Genomic DNA, 20,689 nt, shown 5'->3' with positions numbered 1-20,689 from the left:
CAAATCGGTAGGTGAGCACTCCAGCCTTCTTACCACCCCCAACATCATCGCCAGGGCCTTTAATCCACCCTAACCCCCTTTACTCCTGCAGCTGCCCTTGCTTGGAGTGCCCCCACCTCCGCCATATGGAAACATCAAAGGTCTGAAGCTTTCCATGACCCTCTCCTCTTAGCACCCCTCCCTCTCACAGATAGAACTACTAAGGAACTTTCTTTTCCGTATTCTCTCTACATCTGGACTTACCTCTAGGTTTGCTAAACTGTGTGAGAGAGTACACTAGAACACCTGTCTCCCCTGCTTCGAGACTCACCTGAGGTCAGGGACTGCCTCATTCATCTGCTGCCAGAGGGACTTTCTAACATCTGAATCCCATCAGTCGCTGCCCTGCCTGAAATCTCCCCGAGGAAGTCTCCCCACTCTGGGTGAGGAGGGTGCGTGTCTGTGTGAGGTGTATGTCTCTGGATTTTCCAATATTGCTGTATAAGAATGTCTGTATACATTTTTTTTTTTTTAAGTAAGGAAAACAAATCCTTCATTGGCTCCCTGGTAGATTCAAATTCCCCAGCAGAGCTCACCGTGTGGGACCTGGACTCTGCCTTTCTGATTCCTCCCTCCTGCCACCCCCCAGCCATCCCCTCGTCCTCCTTCCATGCCTCTCTCACACTGGTTCTTCTGCCTGGAGAATCATGGCCCACAGTCCTTCACGCAGCAAATCCCTCCTTGATCTTCAATGCTCAGCTCAAACATCATCTCCCTAGAAGCCTCCCTGACACCCCGGGTTTCACTCATCTCTACTCACACATGTTCAATCCATATTAGTTGAAAGAAGTAGAAGTCAGTCCCCGCTGCCATGGTTTGCTTGCAAGCAAAATGAGGGATCCAGACAGGATCTTACAAACCGTTCCAGACTCCAAAATTCTGAGTTGATAATGATGAGCATATTTTAGGCAAGCAGTCACCAAACAGCTTGAGCTGTGATCACCTATTGCTTTCTGTCAATAGGTCCTTCTCCATGGGGTTCATCACTCTCTCCCACCCTGGGGAGGGGAAGAGTCATCTCCTCCCTCCTTAGCAGGTGGTCTATTAGGGGCATAGGACTCTGGGGAAACCAACAGTTGCTTCTCATCCCTGCATCCCTCAGCAGCACTGTGCTCACCTGAGTGATAGAGACCATTTGCTGATCCTGGTGGTGAACAGCAGGGGCTTACCTACCCACAGTCATCGTCTAGAGCTGCATTAGGGGCGAGGCACAGCTGAGCCCCTTCCTGCAGTGTTCATCTTTGAGGGGCACTAAAACATGATTGGAATAAATCAGAAATCTGGTGCCAGGAGAGCCAGGTTTCCATACACACATGCCTCCGTATGCTGTGTAACCACCAAATTCAGCCAGTCCTGCTGCCACTAAAGGCAAATGGACCTTTGAAGAGAAAGACAGAGCTTTGTAGGCTTGGATATTCTCTGTTGAGCCTTCTTTGAGACACCAATTCGTTTTACTCTGCAACTCAAATTCTGAAACCGAATAATGCATGACATCTCTCACCAGGAAGGATTTTATTTTCTCTCACCAGGAAGGATTTATTTTATTATCTAAACTAGACCTAAATCCCTTATTATACATTCTAGTAAGTTGTCCAGTTTGGAAAAAAACCTTTTTTTCCCCTTCTTAAAAAAAATTATTTACTTATTTATTCATCTTTGGCTGCGTTGAGTCTTCGTTGCTTTGCGCGGGCTTTCTCTAGTTGTGGTGTGTGGGCTTCTCACTGTGGTGGCTTCTCTTGTTGAGGAGCACAGGCTCTAGGCGTGCAGGCTTCAGTAGTTGTGACACGCAGGCTCAGTAGTTGTGGCACACGGGCTTAGTTGCTCCGCGGCATGTGGGATCTTCCTGGACCAGGGCTCGGATCAGGGCTCGAACCCGTGTCCCCTGCATTGGTAGGTGGATTCTTAACCACTGTGCCACCAGGGAAGTCCCAAAAATATTTTTTTCAAACTTCAGAACAAACACCTAGCTCCAGTCTACGGAGCACAATGACGAGCCACCTAAGACCGGCACATCCTTCCCCTTAACTCATCCCGGAGGCCGTGTAAACCTGTGCTCAGGCTCTGGATTCAGGCTACAGTTTAAATCCTGACTTTACTACATGAGATCATAAGGAAGTTTACTTTAGCTCTGAGCCTGTTTTCTCATCTGTAAAATGGGGATAAAAACAGTATTCCTCTTAGGACTATGAAAATTAAATGACATGCTTGTAGATGGCTGGCACAGTAGGCAGGTGCTCAACGAGTGACAGTTAACCAGCACTAACAGTAACCTTCGCTGTGATGAGAGGAAGGCACCCTCATGAGGACGAGGACACTCACTGTTACGGAGGCCAGTGGAGAAGTTAACTTGTCTGTGATTTCACAGATCTGCTCTTTAACAGGCTGCTCCTGCCGTGAGTCCACACTCTCAATCTAAGGGATTTGGAACCTAGTTGGCATTTTCACCACAAAGCCACATATATTAAGTCTCACCACACACAAATGCACTTCCTGCACACGAGGTTCTAGTATGCAAGACCCACCCATCCAATCCAAACTCTGGCTGAAATCCCTTCTAAATGTACTCATCTTTAGCTTCCTTTCACTCCTGTGCCTCCTGAGCTATAGCGCAAATGCATGCAGCTGTAACCAGAGGGCAATGGTTACACCCAGGACAAGGGCCCCAAAGCCCAGTCTTCCTCGTCAGACCTGCGGCTCTGCCTCCTGATGAAGGGCAGCAAGCACTTCTTAACCCACTTTGCTCGCTGAGGCTTCAGTCTGGGGACTGGAATCTCTAATTAGAATTTCCACGTTCATCAGGGGGCATCTTTATTTGTAGTAATAAAATGGGGACAGAGCATCACCTCCCAAGCCTGACAGGTGTATTGACAAATATTCCCTAAAGGCAGTAGAAATAGGTGATGGCAACTGAATCACAGACTGCACCCGAATGACAAAAGTTACGTTTAATTTACAATGTAATAAAGGTTACAGGTAAAAAGCTACACATAAAGCGTGAAAAGGCCTATTACACAAATGTACAAATCTCTGTACAAAGCTCACATCAATGTGTCCTACCTTCGTCTCCTATGTTTGTTAACCAGGTCTAGTCTTGGAGCTCTGGACAACGAGAGCTCTCAGTCAAGGGGGGGAAAGAGCCTCCAAATCAACATCTGAAGATGTCCTCTTCGAGATATCCGTTACTTCAAAGTAAAATCTTTTCCTTTTTAATTGAAATTGCTCTAACTGGTCATATCCTTTATATTGCCTTCATAACACACTTGAAAAGGAAAGTAATGCCTTAGAGAGTAGAGGACAGTACTCTGGAATCAAATGAGAAACTTCAGCAAGTAGAGTACTCAGGTTTGACAAGAAAAACAGGTAAAGTTCAAACAATACTGTAAGTTTAAAACTATCAACCTGTGTCTATGGCACTGGTCACAGATGAAGAAAAATCAAAATGTTCTCATTCTAACAGAAAGGACAAAAGAGAAAAGCCTAACTACTGGACCTCAAAACCACCGACCCAGGAAAACTTCTGAGTTGTTTTAAACCTTAGCTTAACTGAAGCATTCTAAACCCTCTTGTTAACCTGGAATCCGTGGCAACCCTTCTGCTACCTGGGACTTGCAGGATAGTAAATATAAATCAGGCTGCTAAACCCACAAAGCTGGCAATGCTACTGTCACCTCCACAGCTCCACATTCAACCTGAGGGCCTGGAGTCTCTCCCTGGGGTAAATAATTTTTTAAAAAGTGATCCTAGAAAGAGGGAGAAAAGAAAAAAGGAGATAATGGAAAGAGTGCAAAAGAGCCAGGGCAGTCTATTTAAAAGGATGTATGAAACATTTCTCTTCAATGAAAGTGTTCTGAAGACAGGTCTTTCTGGGATACTTCAACCCCACCCCCAGTTTTAATATTACATGGTTAGGACCCCAGGAGACATTCTGAAAGACGATACTGCACACATGGAAAGTTTTTCTCCCTAATTCATTAGCTCCCCCATCACCCTTCCACCCTGTTCCCACCCAATCCCACCCTCCTCCATTACCAAAAATATCAAATCAGTAAGGAAGGTGTGGGCTTCTTGCCCGGCCAAGCCTCTTTTGCATATTTTTTCTTCTTGGGTTCGTTGACAGCTTCAGGGTTATAGACGGCAGGGTTTGGTGCAGGGTTCATGGTCACTGCTGACGGCACGACGGGAGTCAAGTCCACGTCAGGAGCGAGGTTCGGGTATGGCATGGGCAAGCCACCGATGAGTGCTGTCCCGTGGATGCCATGCGGCTGGGAGCCGGCTTCACTGTGCGTGGGGGGCAGGCCCCCATAGAGTCCTCCACTGAATGCAAAGTTCTGCATGCGCCTGTTCCCTGATTCCTCCAGGCCCAGGGAGCCAGGGCCCTCCACCCGCTTCTTCTGTGGTTTATAGAGAAGACAAGAAGTGAGACACAAGAGTGCTGTTAGCCTGTTCTATTGCAGTCCTCGAAAAACTGGGGAAGGCCCCTAAACCTCTAACTTGTTTTGTTTCTTAAACAACCCATCTCACTGTCCTGAAATCTCAGGGTTTGAAGAGACCTTACAGTGGTCATGTAACATCACGGCTCCCGAACACTGCCCCACACAAAGTGGTCACCATCCTACATCAAACTGAGAAAAATGAGGCTAGTGTGTGAACTTTCCATAAAGTAAGATTTATCCAGTTTAAGTGACCATTCTTTACCCTAAGGTCATACTCCTCCCTCTTGTTTTCAATGTTAAAATGCCCTTTCAGGAATCAGAGGTGATAATAGATGGAGTAAGTATTTCCATTTTTCTTTTTTGGGGGGAAAGTAAGAAGTTAGTATCTTCCTGTTGGGCACCTCGTTTTTAAACATTAACCTGAGAGCAGAACAAATCTGTGGTGGCTGAAGGCAGCTTACTGGCTGCCTGGCAGCGGGAGGAAGCTGACAGCAGAGGGACGCAGGGGAACTTTCTGGGGGGATGGAAATCTGTATTTTGATTATGGTGGTGGTTACCCAGGTGTATGTATCTGTCAAAATTCAAATTATACTTTAAAGGCAACAGAAAATTCCAAAGGGTGAAGAAAAAAGAGAAAAGTGCCCAAGGGGACATGTAACACAAATACTATGGAGTTGTATGGAAAAATTTCATCTTATACTTTTTCACACTGGACTAAAGTTCAATGAAAGATCCTCCCTCACCCCTCTACTCCTTTTGCATGAACTTGACACATTTTATCAATCTATTCTAATATATTCTAAAGATTTTTAAAAAAATAAAACTCCCTATAGCATCTCTGACCAGCATCTTCCAATCACATTTGAATACCTCTACTAATAGGGATCTACTTCCAGGGGCCACTTGCTCCCTTTTGGAGCCCTAGCTGGCAGGTGGTTCTCCACATGTTGAGCAATCAGAACACCTCTGTAACTTCCACCTCTTGGTTCTTCAACAGAGCTGCTCTTTAAACCTAATCCAATGTGGGCTGGCTTTCCTATCTGTGCCATCCCCATTCACAAAATAAAGATGTGGTAAAGGCCAGAGGTGCCATGCAGAAATGCAACAATGTCTCTTCTTTGCCTAATAGCTTACTTTGAGTCAAGAAGGGAAGGTTAAAGAAAGGTGGGTCTCTCTGCACCCTGCTGGGAGGTAAATTTACAGACCCACATCACACCATAATTTACATGCAGGATCAAGCTAGCTGGTCACCTGCAGCCTCTCTATGGCACTCCAGGATCCCTACACACAGATGGGGTAAATGTATTTCCACAGTATGAAAAATGGGAAAGGAGCAGAGAATGTTTTAAAATTAAGCACACACTTAACACGTACCTACATATAAAAGAGTGGGTTTTTAAACCAGACTATATGACATTTCAAATACTGTCACAACATGCTTCCTACCTTGACTGGGACCACTGCAGTCTGCACCATGTTCCGGAAGCGACCAACTGAGGGATCCACATCCTCTGCAAAAAGACACGAGGGCAGGGTTAGTTCAGTAACCAGCTGGGAGGATTAAAGTTATAGGGCTCAATGCGAATAAAGCAATCACAGTCATTCATATTAAAACAGTAAAATACAGCTAACACTTCAAGTGTTTACTGGGTACTGTGTTAAATCCTCACAACAACCCTACGAGGTAAGTACCACTACAATAAACATTTAATAGATGAGAAAACAAACTCAGGCTTGGAGAAGGAAAGTGACCAGCCCAGTCACCTTGCTGGAGAGGAGCCAGGATATAAATCTAAGCAGCCAGAAACAGGCCTGTGCTCCGGACTATGTGCTACACCGGCTCCCCCAGGTTCTTTCCCATTCCACATACCTCCCTCTTTTGAGGGAAGACATCAATAATCTCATGTTAGTGATAAAAAGAGGTCACACACCACATACCTTGCTAATACCCGCTCATTAGCAAATAACAGAATTAGGATTCAGACCCAAGGCTTCTAGCTTAACTTCGCCTTTCAACCTGAACAACTGTATATAGGCATACCTTGTTTTATTGAGTTTCATTTTACTGTGTTTTGCAGATATTGTTTTTTTTTTTAAAAAAAACAACAAATTGAAGGTTGGTGGCAACCGTGCATTGTCAGACGATGGTTAGCATTTTTTAGCAATAAAGTATTTTGTAATTAAGGCATTGTAAAGAAACAAGTACACTGCTTTTGTAGACATAATGCTACTGCACACTGAACAGTTTACAATATAATGTAAACATAACTTTTATATGCACTGACAAACCAAACAAATATGTGTGACTAGCTTTGATATTCACTTTACTGAAGTGGTCTGGAACCAAACCCACAATTCCTCCAAGGTATGCCTGTACAATTAAGACTCACTAAAGGATCTGAAGCCCCTGTCCAGGCAGGGTGGGACCGCGGCTCCCTTTTCACAGCTTATACACACACTATTGCACCCTACGAAGCTTCTAGCTTCATTTATTCACTGTGCCAGAAGAATGCACTAAGACCAAGTAAGGGACATGCTTGTAGTCAGTCAGTCTCTCATTTACTGGACATCAGGCACGGAAATAAAGAACAAGACACCGTCCTGCCTGTAAGGAGTTCACAGTTGTAAAGCCAGACAGGCTAGGATACAATGGAGGTGCTTGAAGAGTGGTGCAAAAATAGTTTTCTTGGAGCACAGAGGGGAGATTGGGCTGGATCACCTAGAATGAACAGTTTTCTCACTAAAGACTGAGTGTGGGGAAACAGGCAAGCATAGACTTATTATCATTACTAGAAACACTACTCGAGGGCCCTTTTATCTTAATGCAGTGGCAGGAAAGGAGCTGCTTCCCTAATAGATGTTGTTCACCTTATTTTAATGTGTTGAGGGCACTTGCTATTTAAGAAACACTCTTGTGAGTCCCTTTAGAATACAAAGATTCCTTATTTAACTTGAATAATTAGTCCCTGGTTTATCTGTTTTAAGTCTGGCTTTTCACATATTAGGGTGCCTCTAAGGAACATACCCTGGAATTATTTTCACAAACAATCGATGTTCAATGAATGAATAGCTTCTATATGGAAGAAGAAAGAGGAAAAGATATCCAGGCTCATCAGGAAGGAGAGGTCTCTAAAAAAGGCACCCTTATCTTCTCTCTCATTACCGTAACAGCCCTGCTCCAATCATCCCTTCAGGAAAGCTAAATCAAGTGCAAGAGCAACTGGAGCCCAAGAGGCATGGCTAACGGGGTATGTGGCCCACAAACACAAGAGGCCTGCGGAAGTGGGGGCTAAGCCATCTGGGGGACCCTGTCCTGTGCTGGCTGAACGGTGCTCAGGCCTCTCACCCTCTCCTCATTCTCTAGCCATTCGACTCCTAGAGAGGGGGTCTGCCCATTGCAGGAAATCTCTGCTCCTGGAAGATCTACCGAGAAGTTTCTTGCTAAGTCTACTTCTAGTATAGGAAAGTCTGCACAGGTAAAGGCAAAAGGGGTGGCGGATGATGATGAGGACAATGGCTAACACTTACCAAGGGCTACTGAGTGCCAAGCACAGATATGAGGTATTTTCACATATATTAATCATTTAATCTCCCCACCAATCCTGAGACCAGTAGTCATGTCACTGGCCAGGGTCAAAGAGCTACTAAGCGGAGAGGTGGATTTCATACCTAGGCCCTCTGATCAGAGCCCACGCTCTTAAACACTATGCCATACTCTGTCTGAACGTACTGCCTTAATAAAGCTGCAGGACAATAATTTTCTTTTTTTTCCTTTTTCTTTTTTTTGGGCATGCCGTGCGGTATGTGAGATCTTCGTTCCCCAACCAGGGAGTGCAGAGTTTTAATCACTGAATCGCCAGGAAGTCCCACAATAATTTTCAAGGAGAAAAACAGAACATATCAGACCCCGAGTCCTGAAAGAGACTTAACAAATTATCTAGTTCAGTGATTCCCAAACCGTTGGCTGTTCATCAGTACAAACAGGAGCTTATTAAAACTACAAATGTCTAGGTCCAACCCCTAGAAACTCTTATCTGGCACTCAGAAATAAACTTCCCAGATTAGTCATCCAGCTTCTGCCCAAACATTTCCCTTGGGCATTCAGTACCTTGAGAAGTAATTCATTCCACTTCACACATCATCAAAAAGTGAACAAAAGTCACTAGAATGAATGCCCCAATCTCTTTCACAGGAATTCTTTTAATTCTTCTTCTAAATATAAGAAGGATTTGTTGTTGCTTTTCATGCTGAGCCAAATATTTGCTACTCACAGGCTCTGGTTTCGCCTCCTCCGTCCTCCCGAAGGTCAGCCTTGCAAACACCCACCTCAGGGTGCCTCCCTCCAATCTACGCTCCCTCATGTACAGCTCCCAGCATTTAGGGACCACTTTCCACAGCTGGGGGCCTCCTTCCCTCAAGACCACATGACACATTTAGTACTTAAGGCCATGCCTGCATTTAGTAACACATTTGGGCGAGTTCTGCTCAGAACACAGGCCACCGGGTTACTGCCCCCCATTATTCTATTAATGCAATTTTAAACTGTACTTGATTAGTTTCCATATCCCCCTGATGACTCAGACTGCATTTTTAACTAACTAAAATCCTTATACCTTTTTTTTAACATGAGCTGTCACTGGAGCAGATTTTCTCCATTTAAATAATTGACATTCTGAAACTAAATGCAGGACTTGAAAGTTATTCTCACTGCATTTCAATTTGGGATATAAAAGCAACTTGTTAGTCTGGGATCCTTGTTTCCATCCATGAAGGTTTATTTTCAAACAAGATTTTTGGAATCCCAATTCCATCTTCACTGTATAAACTGCACCTCCCAGCTCCATGCCATCCACCTCCCAGAGTACTTGAGATATAACATGAGCCCAATAAACGAATGGTGAATGATGGAACAAATGGGTAAACTCAATGGCCTTCCCAGAAACTGATGCTCTCATCTTGCTGACGTTTCCATACAAACTATCTATAAATTAGGACCTTACAGAGGCAAGTCTTCAATGCGATTAATAGTAGCAGAAAGTTCTCCAATCTTAGAGTTACCAATCATACATGGAACCCCATGACAATAGTGTCTGCTCTGACCTATACTTAAGCTCCACTATACCTGGATCAGCAAAGGAGAATTACAGCCTTCCTTCATCTACTTCTTTCACACTGCAACTGGATAATGCTTGAGTTTCAGGGCACTCCATCAATGTACAGGCATACCTTGTTTTACTGCACTTCACATATACTGAGTTTTTTATAAATTGAAGGTTTGCGGAAACCCTGCATCAAGCAAGTCTATCAGTGCCATTTTCCCAACAGCATTCACTCACTTCGTGTCTCTGTGTTACATTTCTGTAATTCTCACAATATTTAAAACTTTTCCATTATTACTATAGTTGTAACAGTGCTCTGTGATCAGCAACCTTTGTTGTTACTATTGCAAAAAGATTACAACTCAATGAAGGCTCAGACTAGCATGGTTAGCATCTTTTAGCAATAAAGTATTTTTTAATTAAGGTATGTACATTGTCTTTTTTAGACATAATGCTATTGCACACTTAACAGACTGAAGTTGTGTAAACGTAACTTTTACATGTACTGGGAAACTAAAAAATTCATGTGACTTGCCTTATTGCAATGCTTGAACTGAACCCAAAATATCTCCAAGGTATGCCTGTTCTGTACAAAAATATCTCCCCTCAACATAGCACCTGTTATCCTAAACCTTGTACAGAAACATTACAACTGACCTACAGGCTGTGTACACTACTCTCTGACATCACAGCTTTTTCATCAGAAAAAACTAGGAAGATACCTCACCTGGGTTGATGATCTCATCATCCTCACTAAAGGTCACCCGTGAGTTCTTCCTCTTCCTCTTTGGTCTCTGAATGTCCAGATTCCCCTCCTCAATGGTGAGAGTGGAAATCCGCTTGTTGTGGGCAGTGTTGAACTCCGTCAGGTTCTGGGACAGGGTTCACACAGGAAAGACAGGAATAAGTACACAAGGAATTTGAAGGAGAATATTACCAAATAAAGGGCAGGAAGATATTAGGAGCTAACCTTGACCTCTCCACACAGATGAGATTCTTTTCTGCATTCAGAAAAGATTCATTACCGTCCCTAGACAGCTAATACCAGCAAGCCTCAATTTGACAGAATGTGGAACATCTTCATTGACTAGTGCGGCAGTGATATTCAAAAGGGAGTGAAGGACCTTGAGATGAAGACAGGTCATCTGTGCAAAAACCCTTGAGTTGAGGTTTTGGGTTTTTCTGAATAAAGTTTATCATGTCTTCATGCTGAGAATTAAAAGAATACAACTGGGAAGAAATCCAAGAATTGTTTTTAAGTAACAGAGACGAGAAAGGACAACTGACAGCTTCTTTCCCAGTAGCTCTCTCCTTTAAAACTTGTAAGGACGTTACCAGTGCACTGACTATCTGGCATTAATGTTTTGTCACTCCCCATCCCTTCATCTGGCCCCATTTCTACTCATAACTATCTATCCATCTCAGTGATTAACTTGGCCTCATCACTGCTGCCTGCCTCTTCCCAATCACCTGGACTTATTCCAATCTGTACTGCAGTTTGAGACATCCCAAATGTCTTGAGAACAAGGACCCAGAGATGACCTAACATACTGAACTAAAAGACAGGAAGGCATGGAAGCAGCCTGGAAGAGAATGTGCAAGAGTGACTGCCAACCAGGTCCCTGGCTATCAGGCTACTTCTTTAGAACAAAATAACTTCTAAGTTGTAAGACTGCTACTGTGCTTTTCTTCCTAAGGGCTGGGAAACTGTCTCGGTATACAAGAATAGTAAATGCATGTGGGTGGTTAAGGACAGGCTGGTGTTTGATCTACCTGGATAGACCAGCCACACCAATGCAGTGATAGACACGTGAAGACAAAAGCTACATCACAAACTACTGGGGTCAGCTCTAGAAAAGAAAACCTTAGCACATTAAAATTAAATCTTGTAAAATTCATGGCCTTCAGGGCAGCCAGGCCCAGAGCAAAAGTAATCAAGTTCTACTCAGAAGATTCTTGGGCTGACTGGACAATATCAAAAACAGCTACATAAATGAATGAAAGCTTCAATCTCTGTGAGCTAGTGTTGTTCAAACAAACTTTCTGGATGATAGAAATGTTTTCTATCAGTGCTATTCAATATGGTTAGTCACTAGCCAAATGTGATTACTGAGAACTTGGAATGTGGTTAGTGGCTACTGCATTGGACAGTGCAGCTCTAGAGAAATGTAACTCCCAGCCTTGGCTTCTGACATCCACTGAAAGTACACAAGACAACCATAAAGGTCTACTGGCAGGAGACCCAGTCTCCTAGTTAGCCCTGGTTATACATAACCAAACCCACACAATGCAGCTCTCCAAGGGCCACACCACACTGCCAAAGTGGCAAAGGCTTATCACTGGGCTCAAGAAAACCTCCAGTTGCTAAGTCACTGGCATTTCAAACTACACAGAACAGCTACACACTGCAAAAGCCAGCGTCCCAAAAGACATAACAATGACATAGACAATGGAATTACATCAAGCTCTGTTTCTTCCTCTGGAAGCCCCAGTAAGCCCTTGAGTTCATCATCCTCTCCACCCATCTTCTCATCTCCTTTCACAGCCGATGGCAATGTCTGAGGCTTCTCACGCAGAGTGTATGCCCTTGTGGATGCACCAAATGAGACCGTGGAATCGATGGGAATTTGCTGAGGCTTGTGAGGCTCCAACCGAATGTGACCCAAGAAAGTGCCGTGTGCTGGGAATAACCAAATCAGAAATGTAAGAGAGGAAAACAAACAAACAAACAAACAAACCTGAGTTGTAGAAGGGAGAGTAGCTCCTGCCAGCACATCAGTTTTGCTTTTTAAAATGGAAATGGCACTGGGTCCACTTTGCATCCCTTGTCATGGGTCACAATGAAAAGGAAACTCCTTCACTGAATCTTGAATCTCTTCAGTGGATTTCTCACACATCTTCAGACCTGCTGTTACCCCACATAACAAATACCACTGCTTGCTCTCTGCTGCCAGACAGGCTTGGCTCCATTCTGGGTCCAGCAGGAATGGTTCCAACCCAGCAATAGGCATGCCCGCTAAGGCAGGAGACAGGAATTGCTATGGTCTGACCTCTCCAGCCCCAAGTCTAAGGAACATAGAAATTGCTGGCCTGGTGGCAGTTATGTTTGGGGTTTCCCCAGGATAAGAAATGAGGTTGGCTGAAACAGGTGCAATATCAATGGCAAGGCAAGCCAAAATCCTACTGGAGAGTCTGGATATCTTTCCATGTCTGCATTCTGCATATTATGAAATGGAGAGAAAAGATGAGATAAATTTGCAAGTAAGTACTTATGAGACAATGCTCTCCAAAACCATTATATAAGCATACTGGGGTGATGTGTGCGTGTGTATGGGGAGCGGGGAAAGGAGTAAAACACGATCAACCCAGGAAGCAGATCCTTTACATTTCAAGCTGTAATTATACATAGGCAAAAATGAACAAATTTCAAGGCCCCATGCAGTCAAGTCTCAACTGCATTTCTGGGATTATCTTTGACAAACTTGAAAATCTTATTAGTTGGAGTATGCTCATAGAATTAAAATTGATATTATTAATATCACAGCAAAATGTAGCTGGGATAAAGAGCCCATTATAAAAAATTAACTTTTGGTCAAAACAAGTTTTGTTTTTTTTTTAATGTCCTACTGTACTACAACTCTACTACATTAATGGAGCTAATCACAGCTTCTGCTTAAATTGGACCACAATCTATCATGGGCCTATAAACACATTCCTTAGTTCCTGGATGCTTTTTCTGTTCTCTGTATATACTTATTGCTCTCTCCAGGAAAGTGCTCCCCAAAACCCTCTTCTCTCTCCAGTCATCAATTATTCCAGTAAAATAGGAAATATCACAGGAATGGAGAACAACTAATTTAAAAACCAAACATAAACTTCCTTGATAAGCAACAAAACACAATTTCAAAACTGAAGAACCCAAAGAGCATTTTCACACTGCCCAAAAGACAATGTGTGAAATAGGATGGGATATGAGTTACTTACTACTGTTGAGATCTATTAGGAAAACTCTCTTCAGATGCTTATGGTAGACCAAGGCAGCGTGGACCCGAGAGCAAGACTGGTGGTCAATGGTAAAGTCACACAAATCAGGGTTTCTCCCAAATAAGTAATACTTCTTCTCATCAATGATCAGTTTCTAAATAAATTAAATTAAATATTACTTAAAGCTTGTTTCAACAGGGTTTAGCAAAAATTCTTCCAATAAACTAAGTAGAGCATCTTAAGATAAAATTCCTTGTCAAAGGAAATATTTATATTTACTATTATTCTTCAAGATAAAGAGCTCAGAATAATTTACGAACATTGGGGGATGGATGGCAATTAATCTCCCCAAATGTAGTGGTCAAATGTTTAGTGTTGATATGAAAAGAACTTTCCTAATCGTATTAGATGTAAATGGCATGCAAGAGTGGTTGTCTTCTGACCATTGGAAATTTAAGATTTCACTGAATCTTAATTTTAGGTCAAGCAGGAAACACAAAGCATGCCTATAAAGTAATAAGACCGCTTTTCAGAAAAATATATATTCAAATGAAGATTATCAATTGGTTCAAAAAGGAAGGGGATAGAAACACCTATCTATATTCTAATCATGCTGCCAGAGACCCAGAGTATTTCTGGAACCCTCTTTAGAAACTAGAATTACATTAGACATCATTGTATGAGCCTCTAAATCTAACTTTATTGTCCCATTTCATTTTGCCCACAAAAAAGCATTACTCAAAGTTAACTCTAAATGAGTATTTGCTGTGTCCAAATACGGAACAACCTCACAGGGCAAAGATTTTCCAGGTTTGGGGGTTAGGGGATGTAGGGATTAAACATTTATTGAAGAACTATTATTGCTAGGCATTTTTAAGTATTATGTCATCTAATCCTCAAAACAACTCTGTGAACCAAGTATCACCTTTACTGTTAAACATAAGAAAATAGATTCAGAGAGATGAAGCCACGTATCCAAGGCAGTCCAGCTGGTTAAGTAGCAGATCTGGGGTTTAAACTCAGGTGTGAAATGACCTGCAATGCTAACATTCTAAACAACAGTGCCATGGGTCTGAAACAATTCTGAGAAGAGCTCCAAAATGTTTCTAGCCACTGCTGTGGTACTGGAAAAAACAAAACTGAATAAGGCCCCAATATAACAGCAGAAAAGAGGATTTCGCAGACCAGCAATCTATTATTTTAAAAATTGTAGGGGCTGACACAGTATTGTTAACTTTTCTTTTGCCATATGAGAAGTATTTTTTTAATTGTCACCAATCAGTATTATAATCATTTTATGAAAGATAGGTCATTTTAACAAATAAGTAAGAAGAGGGATAAAGGACCACTCTTCGTGCTGAATTTATGAAAAACTCACTACACTGTCTTTATTTTTCTTTTAGCCCATGATCAGTAAAGCCTTTGCCACAGACTGGTTGTAGACTGGGCCATCATAGATGAAGGACTCTGGATAAATTTTCGCTAACACTGCTCTCAGTTCTTAAAGTCTACAATATGAGTACTTGAAGAATAACCCTCATTCATATACATTATGTTGTTCCTTTAAGTTTTGGGGGTTTTCTTTGGCTGTGCCACGCGGCTTGCAGGGATTTCAGTTCCCCCACCAAGGACTGAACCAGTGCCCTCGGCAGTGAAAGTGCCGAGTCCTAACCACTGGACCGCCAGGGAATTCCCTGTTTTTCCTTTAAACACAAGGTCTCACTAAGCTCTAGTTCACATTTCACACTATGCTCCTTCTAAAATCCCTGAGAGAAGACAACACAAAGTTGAGTAGGGAAGTATAGTCAAACTAGGATGTACCAGGCTAGGAATCAAGAGGCTTATATTTCATTCCTGGCTATGTCATTGAATCCACAGTGGGCTACAATTCTCCCCTATGCTTTATGTAGCTGGTTCTGGTTCTTACAAAACCAGAAATACACCTCACGTACTAATAACAGTTAACAACTGCTGAGTACTTATGTGCCTATGTGCTATGAGTTTTATGCTATGAGTTTTATGCTATGTCATTTCATCCTCACAACCACTCTGTGAAGTAGGCAGGCACTATTATTCCTATTTTTATAGATAGGAAAAGTGAGGCACAAAGAAATTAATTAATATATGCAAGTTCACACAGCTAGATATTTATAAACTGGATTAGAAATTTCAGGTTTGTCTGACTTCAGAGTCTAAGCTTTTTAAACCACTACATTATATATTTTCTTCACTCTTCCTGCGTCAAAAAATCCACCATATGGCAAAAAACATTTTAAGGAATGAACAAGTACTATGGGTCACACTCTTAATTGTTTTTTAAACAATCACTTACCCAGTTCCTTCCCAGCTTAGCCTTTAAGGCTCAAAATAGGTATGGGGGTCACCTCTGGGAAACCCTGTCCAACAGTGCCCACCTGCTGCTGGCAGAGCTTGTCCCAGGCCCCTAGTGCTAGGGAGCACCAAGATTCAACAACAGCCTGACAGCTCAGTCACACAAGCATCCCCATGTCTGCTCAGACCCAAGTATTAAGATTTGGGTTAAAAATAAGACAATGCTTCAGAATTGAGAGAGCCCTGAAATTTCAGCATCTTATTCTCTCTAGATAATATCTATGCAGGTTGAATCTCACTGCATTTCTCATTCATATTTATGTGCACATAGATTATGTCCTCATAAGCTTAAATTTGCTAACCAAAGTGTTCACAGGCTAGACTTAAAGAAACAGTACATAAGATCACCAGCACTTGGGCTCTAATATAAAATTGACCACATTTCTATGATTCTAAGCTGCCAGTACCAGCGATTTAGGTGTTTAGAGGGGAGAGAAAAGAAAGGGCCTCCAAATTAAATATATACATTCACTATTAAAGGCATCTCAATTATAGAAATGTGAAAATGTAGGGGAAAAAAAAGTATGCCTCAGAAGCAAGAAAATGTGTGAATTCTTAGACAATATGCTTCTTCTGTCCAAGTGAATGAAATAATGCATTGGTCTTTCAATAGCCACTAAGCCACAATTTCTTAACTAGCTATGGCTAGTACCATTATTCAGTTGTGCCTCTGAGTTATAACTCAGAGTGTATCTTTACACACTGGGCTTAAAAGACTCATGGCTTTTGTTTTAATATTGCACTTCTTAAACCCAGCTATCACAACACATCACAAGCCTCTGACATAAGGCTAGGACATAGATAGCTCGGTTAGTATCAAGTGCTGCCTAAATCCTTAAAAAATAAGCACATCTCGTGTCTATTCCTCTCGGAAACAATACAGTGATGTCTAAGTATTGTAACATGACAGTTCTGTGGCAACTCAGCACACCTAAGAGCACTGAAAGAGAACATTATCACTTAATGGAAACCAGTAATTAGAAGGATGTTTGACAAGTCAGAGTGCTTTGAAAGTATAAATTATTTCGCAGAGGAATATGACACTATCATTAAAGCTAGCCCTCCTTGTCTGTTTCTTCCTGTAGTAAACTAAAGATTTACTAAATTCTGGTTATATATAAAAAAAGACTCCTATATGTCTATTTAGCAACAATATTTTATATGTGTGGAACAGTCTACAGTGTAAAAAAACAAAACAAAACAAAAAATATTTTAGCTAACTTATTCCCTTGAATAATCTTGGTACTCTGTAATCTTTAAGACAGAAGAACACATGACAAAGGGGCTCTAAGTGACTGGCTCAGGGCTTGATGAATTAATAAGAGAATTCATCACAACTCATGCCTTAATACTTTGCAAAATACGTGGGTATCTCTACAACATCCTGAAAGTGAAAACACTGTATTTATAGAACATCCTGCAGGAGACCTCAAAGATAGCTTTTCATTAATGGAATGCAATGTTTTTACTATATATACCAAAGAAAAATAACTGCACTCAATAATAGGGCCTTGAACTTAAATTCTATCTGAGCAAGCAAACATAAAATTGGTTGAAGACACAGAGACTCACAACTCCACAGTCAGAGTGGGCTTAATCTCCATCTCTTGGTAAATAAATGGTAACGTAAGGATTTAAAAAAAGTACACAACCTAACAGCTAATCAAAATTCATGTTCTCTTGAAGTTCTATGTGGTTTTCATTCTAGAGACTTGTAGAAAAGCTGGAATTCTGCTCAACTTGTCCTTTATAGTACTTATTTCAATTATAATCATGCAAATTTTTGTTTGATTCTGTTGTTCCCATCAGATGATTCCTTTGAGGACAGGAACCACATTTGTTCTGTTCACTGCTATAGTCCTATGCCGAGCACAATGACTGGCACATAATAAGTACTCAGTAAATGTTTTGAATGAATGAATGAATTTTGTCACCATTTCCATTCTCTTTTTTGAGCAAGTATCGTAGTTTACTATCTTCTTTGAAGAGTTTTGGCTTGAATCTCATAAAAGCAACTTAAAAGTTAAATTCAATCTACATCATTCACTTTCTTCTTCAATTACTACAGATCTTGCACCTTCCATACAACTCCACATACTCAGAGAGAAGGAATTCACCAAGTTATAGGGCATCCAGTTTGACTGAGGCCTACAAGGCCATGATCTACTAAAACCCTTCATTTGGAAGGTGAGAGGAGTCACAAAAAACTGAGTGTCTGTGGAGATACATGGTTTTAATGTGTTATATCACCATGTGCTTTTAATAGAAAAAAAAAATCAGGATGAACGAAAGTAGCATTTCTGTAAAACAAAGCACAGGAGAGGAGGTGGAAAAGTGAGTCACTGGCAAAAATCTTTAGTGTGGTGGGAAAAAAAGGGAAGACATGTACTTCCATACCTCAATTAGCTTGTCTCCTTTGACTACATCCAGATGTAAACCAGGAGGGGGTTTACCTGCCCTGAAAAATAAGTGTGAAAAAACATTTTCAGGATGAGTTTGTAGATGCTATTTACAATCATTATCCCATTCAACACTGTAGCTCTCTTACTAGCCTATAATTAGTTCACGTTCAAGCAGAAATGCCATCTACTTCACTGTTATTATAGCTCCTTTCTACATTTGACACTTACTTCCCCAGTGATTCAACTGCTCTGAAACATATTTTAGTGGATCTGTATTTAGAGCAGCACCAAAGAAACCCATATTTTAGCACTGGATTATCCACCTTGGAGAGAAAGCAGCACAAAGACTGCAAGTACTATAGCTGGGGTTGTCTGGTCACTTGGAGTCTGAATCTAAGATTTGCCACTACCATTAATTAATACCATATAAAGGCAGAATAAATCAGTTGGTGTCTGGGGCTGATCAAGACTAGACTCATCACAGAATAAGCAGAGGGTACTGTCCTGAGCTCTGAGTCCAAATCAGAGAAGTGTAATTAGGGAGCTAAGGCAATCCAAAACTATGCCCATGAAACCAGGTACCAATAAATACAAGACATATTTGTTAACCTTGAACAGGTCATTCTACAATGGCATGGGTAAGGGAACTTTTCTCTACACTCCTGTAACCACACCATCCAAGGGAGATACATGTATGTCAAAGCACCTAACACAGTGCCCGGTGCCTAACAGACGCTGAGGAAATGGTAGGTGATCTTATACAGCCTCTTCTAACTATAAGTTTACTGTCCTGGCCCAACTTCTGAAATCAATGCAGCAAGGAACCAAAATGGACACAGAATTTGTAGACTGAAGCAACTGGGTGTTACAAAAGTGCAGAGGGACCCAGAAAATAGCCACACATTCACTTGCTTCCTGTGTTTGCTCCTTTGAAGTTTGAAGGATGAACAATCTTGCCAGAGTCCCTACATATGCACACACAAAAATGCACCTGTTTACATCTAACTTAAGATGCAACACAGTCATCTCACAATCCTGACCCAACTCCTCTATGGAGGTTGTCAGTAAGACAAGTGCATTGGACAAAAGCCCATTTTGTCTGGAAAACAGGGAAAGCCAAGTTATGTCTAAAACATGCTTTCTGAACTCCTACTACGTGCCAGGCTCAGGTCTAGGAACTCGGAATATAAAGATGCGTTAGGCAGCCCTTGCCTTTGAGGATCTCTATATAACGGGGGCCAGAGAGTAACACAAACAATACACTGTGATGAGCAGAAATAGCCCCAACTCGGATGGGTCTCCTTGCAAGGCAATTCATACGTATTCATCGTGTACTCTACTCAAAGACTAAAATTATTCCATGATTCCCAAGAACTTGCGAAAGGAGGAAAGGGGTTCATCCTAACAAGCAATGATGCCCTCTGCTGCCCGGCTTCGCGCTGGTCGCTGAGGCGAGCTTGGGGGTAGGTCAGAGCCGTTCCTGCCCTCAGGGAGCTCCCAGTCTGCGAGAGACAGGCAAGTGCCGCACCCAGGCTGCATCAACAACCGCGGGATGCGGGGCTCTGAGCGGGGCGCCGGGGCCGGGAAGCTAGCTCGTGCGCGCTCGGGACAGAGAGCAGGGGGGCAGATACGATGCTCCACAAGAGCACCAGACAGGAGTTGGGGTAAGTTCGGGGTCAAGGCCCCGAAGCGCCCCGGCAACCAGCTGATTGCCCGAGGGGCTGCCTAAGCGAGCGCCTCAGAGCCCCCAACTCTGGGTTTCCCCAGTTCCTGGGCCCGGGCTCCGGGTTCCCGGTTCCTCCACACGCCGCCCGGCCCTACAGACAGTTCTCCCTCAGTCAGTCCCAGGATCCTTGGGCCGCTCGGCTCGCTACGAGAAACGAGCCGCCCGGCCAGCCCTGGCCAGCGTAGGCTAGGCCACTCCAGCGCTGGTCGCCCCGCCACTCACCAGGTCGGGCAGTCAAACAGCGGGAGGCTAGAGCCGGAGTTCGCGGCTGCTGCCATCTTGCTTCTCCCCCTCCCATTTGGCGGGCCTGAAGCACGCCGGGAAACTGGAAGACCCAGAGGAGAGAGGCGGCTTCCCAGCAGCCTGTGCGTATGCGCGCGCGCGCCCACCCACGGACGCATGGACGCGCAGACGCACGGGGCGCTTCTAGTAGCGGGGGGAACAGGGATAGGGTTTTGAGGTCTTTTTCAGTGCTTGATAGTTCGCTATTTACAGAGGTCAGGGTTTTCCTTGGCCGGGAGTTGTTTGGGGAAAATGGGCTCGTAAGGAGGGGTTCGGTTTCCCTCTACGTTCTTTTTGCAAACACGCTCCCAGGCTCTAAAATGTTGCGACTCC

The 20,689-nt window shown here is 42.8% G+C and overlaps 1 protein-coding gene and 1 non-coding gene across 4 annotated transcripts; both read right to left on the bottom strand.

Annotated features, from left to right (window-relative positions):
* Nucleotides 1-2,969: 2,969 nt before the first annotated feature.
* Nucleotides 2,970-20,454, bottom strand: PPP1R8 (protein phosphatase 1 regulatory subunit 8). Of its 3 annotated transcripts, none has more exons than XM_067725030.1 (7): nt 20,297-20,454; nt 18,344-18,404; nt 13,556-13,709; nt 12,310-12,788; nt 10,299-10,443; nt 5,919-5,983; nt 2,970-4,430 (listed from the first exon to the last, which is right to left on the bottom strand). In XM_067725030.1, the coding sequence occupies exons 4-7, from the start codon at nt 12,391-12,393 to the stop codon at nt 4,077-4,079; spliced, it is 648 nt and encodes a 215-aa protein (XP_067581131.1). In that variant the 5' UTR covers nt 12,394-12,788; nt 13,556-13,709; nt 18,344-18,404; nt 20,297-20,454; the 3' UTR covers nt 2,970-4,076. The 3 variants fall into 3 exon arrangements, with proteins under 3 accessions (XP_067581131.1, XP_067581130.1, XP_067581132.1); XM_067725029.1 differs by lacking the exon at nt 12,310-12,788 and adding an exon at nt 12,031-12,251 and having other exon boundaries at nt 20,297-20,453; XM_067725031.1 differs by lacking the exon at nt 18,344-18,404 and having other exon boundaries at nt 20,297-20,420.
* Nucleotides 16,607-16,772, bottom strand: LOC137220361 (small Cajal body-specific RNA 1). Its single transcript, XR_010941661.1, has one exon. It is a non-coding gene; the product is annotated as a small Cajal body-specific RNA 1 (non-coding RNA).
* Nucleotides 20,455-20,689: the final 235 nt, after the last annotated feature.

The sequence above is a fragment of the Pseudorca crassidens genome, chromosome 2 (genome assembly GCF_039906515.1).
Source record: "Pseudorca crassidens isolate mPseCra1 chromosome 2, mPseCra1.hap1, whole genome shotgun sequence".
NCBI classification, from domain to species: domain Eukaryota; kingdom Metazoa; phylum Chordata; class Mammalia; order Artiodactyla; family Delphinidae; genus Pseudorca; species Pseudorca crassidens.
The sequence above is the reverse complement of the archived record's forward strand: the minus strand, read 5'-3'. Positions and strand labels throughout refer to the sequence as shown.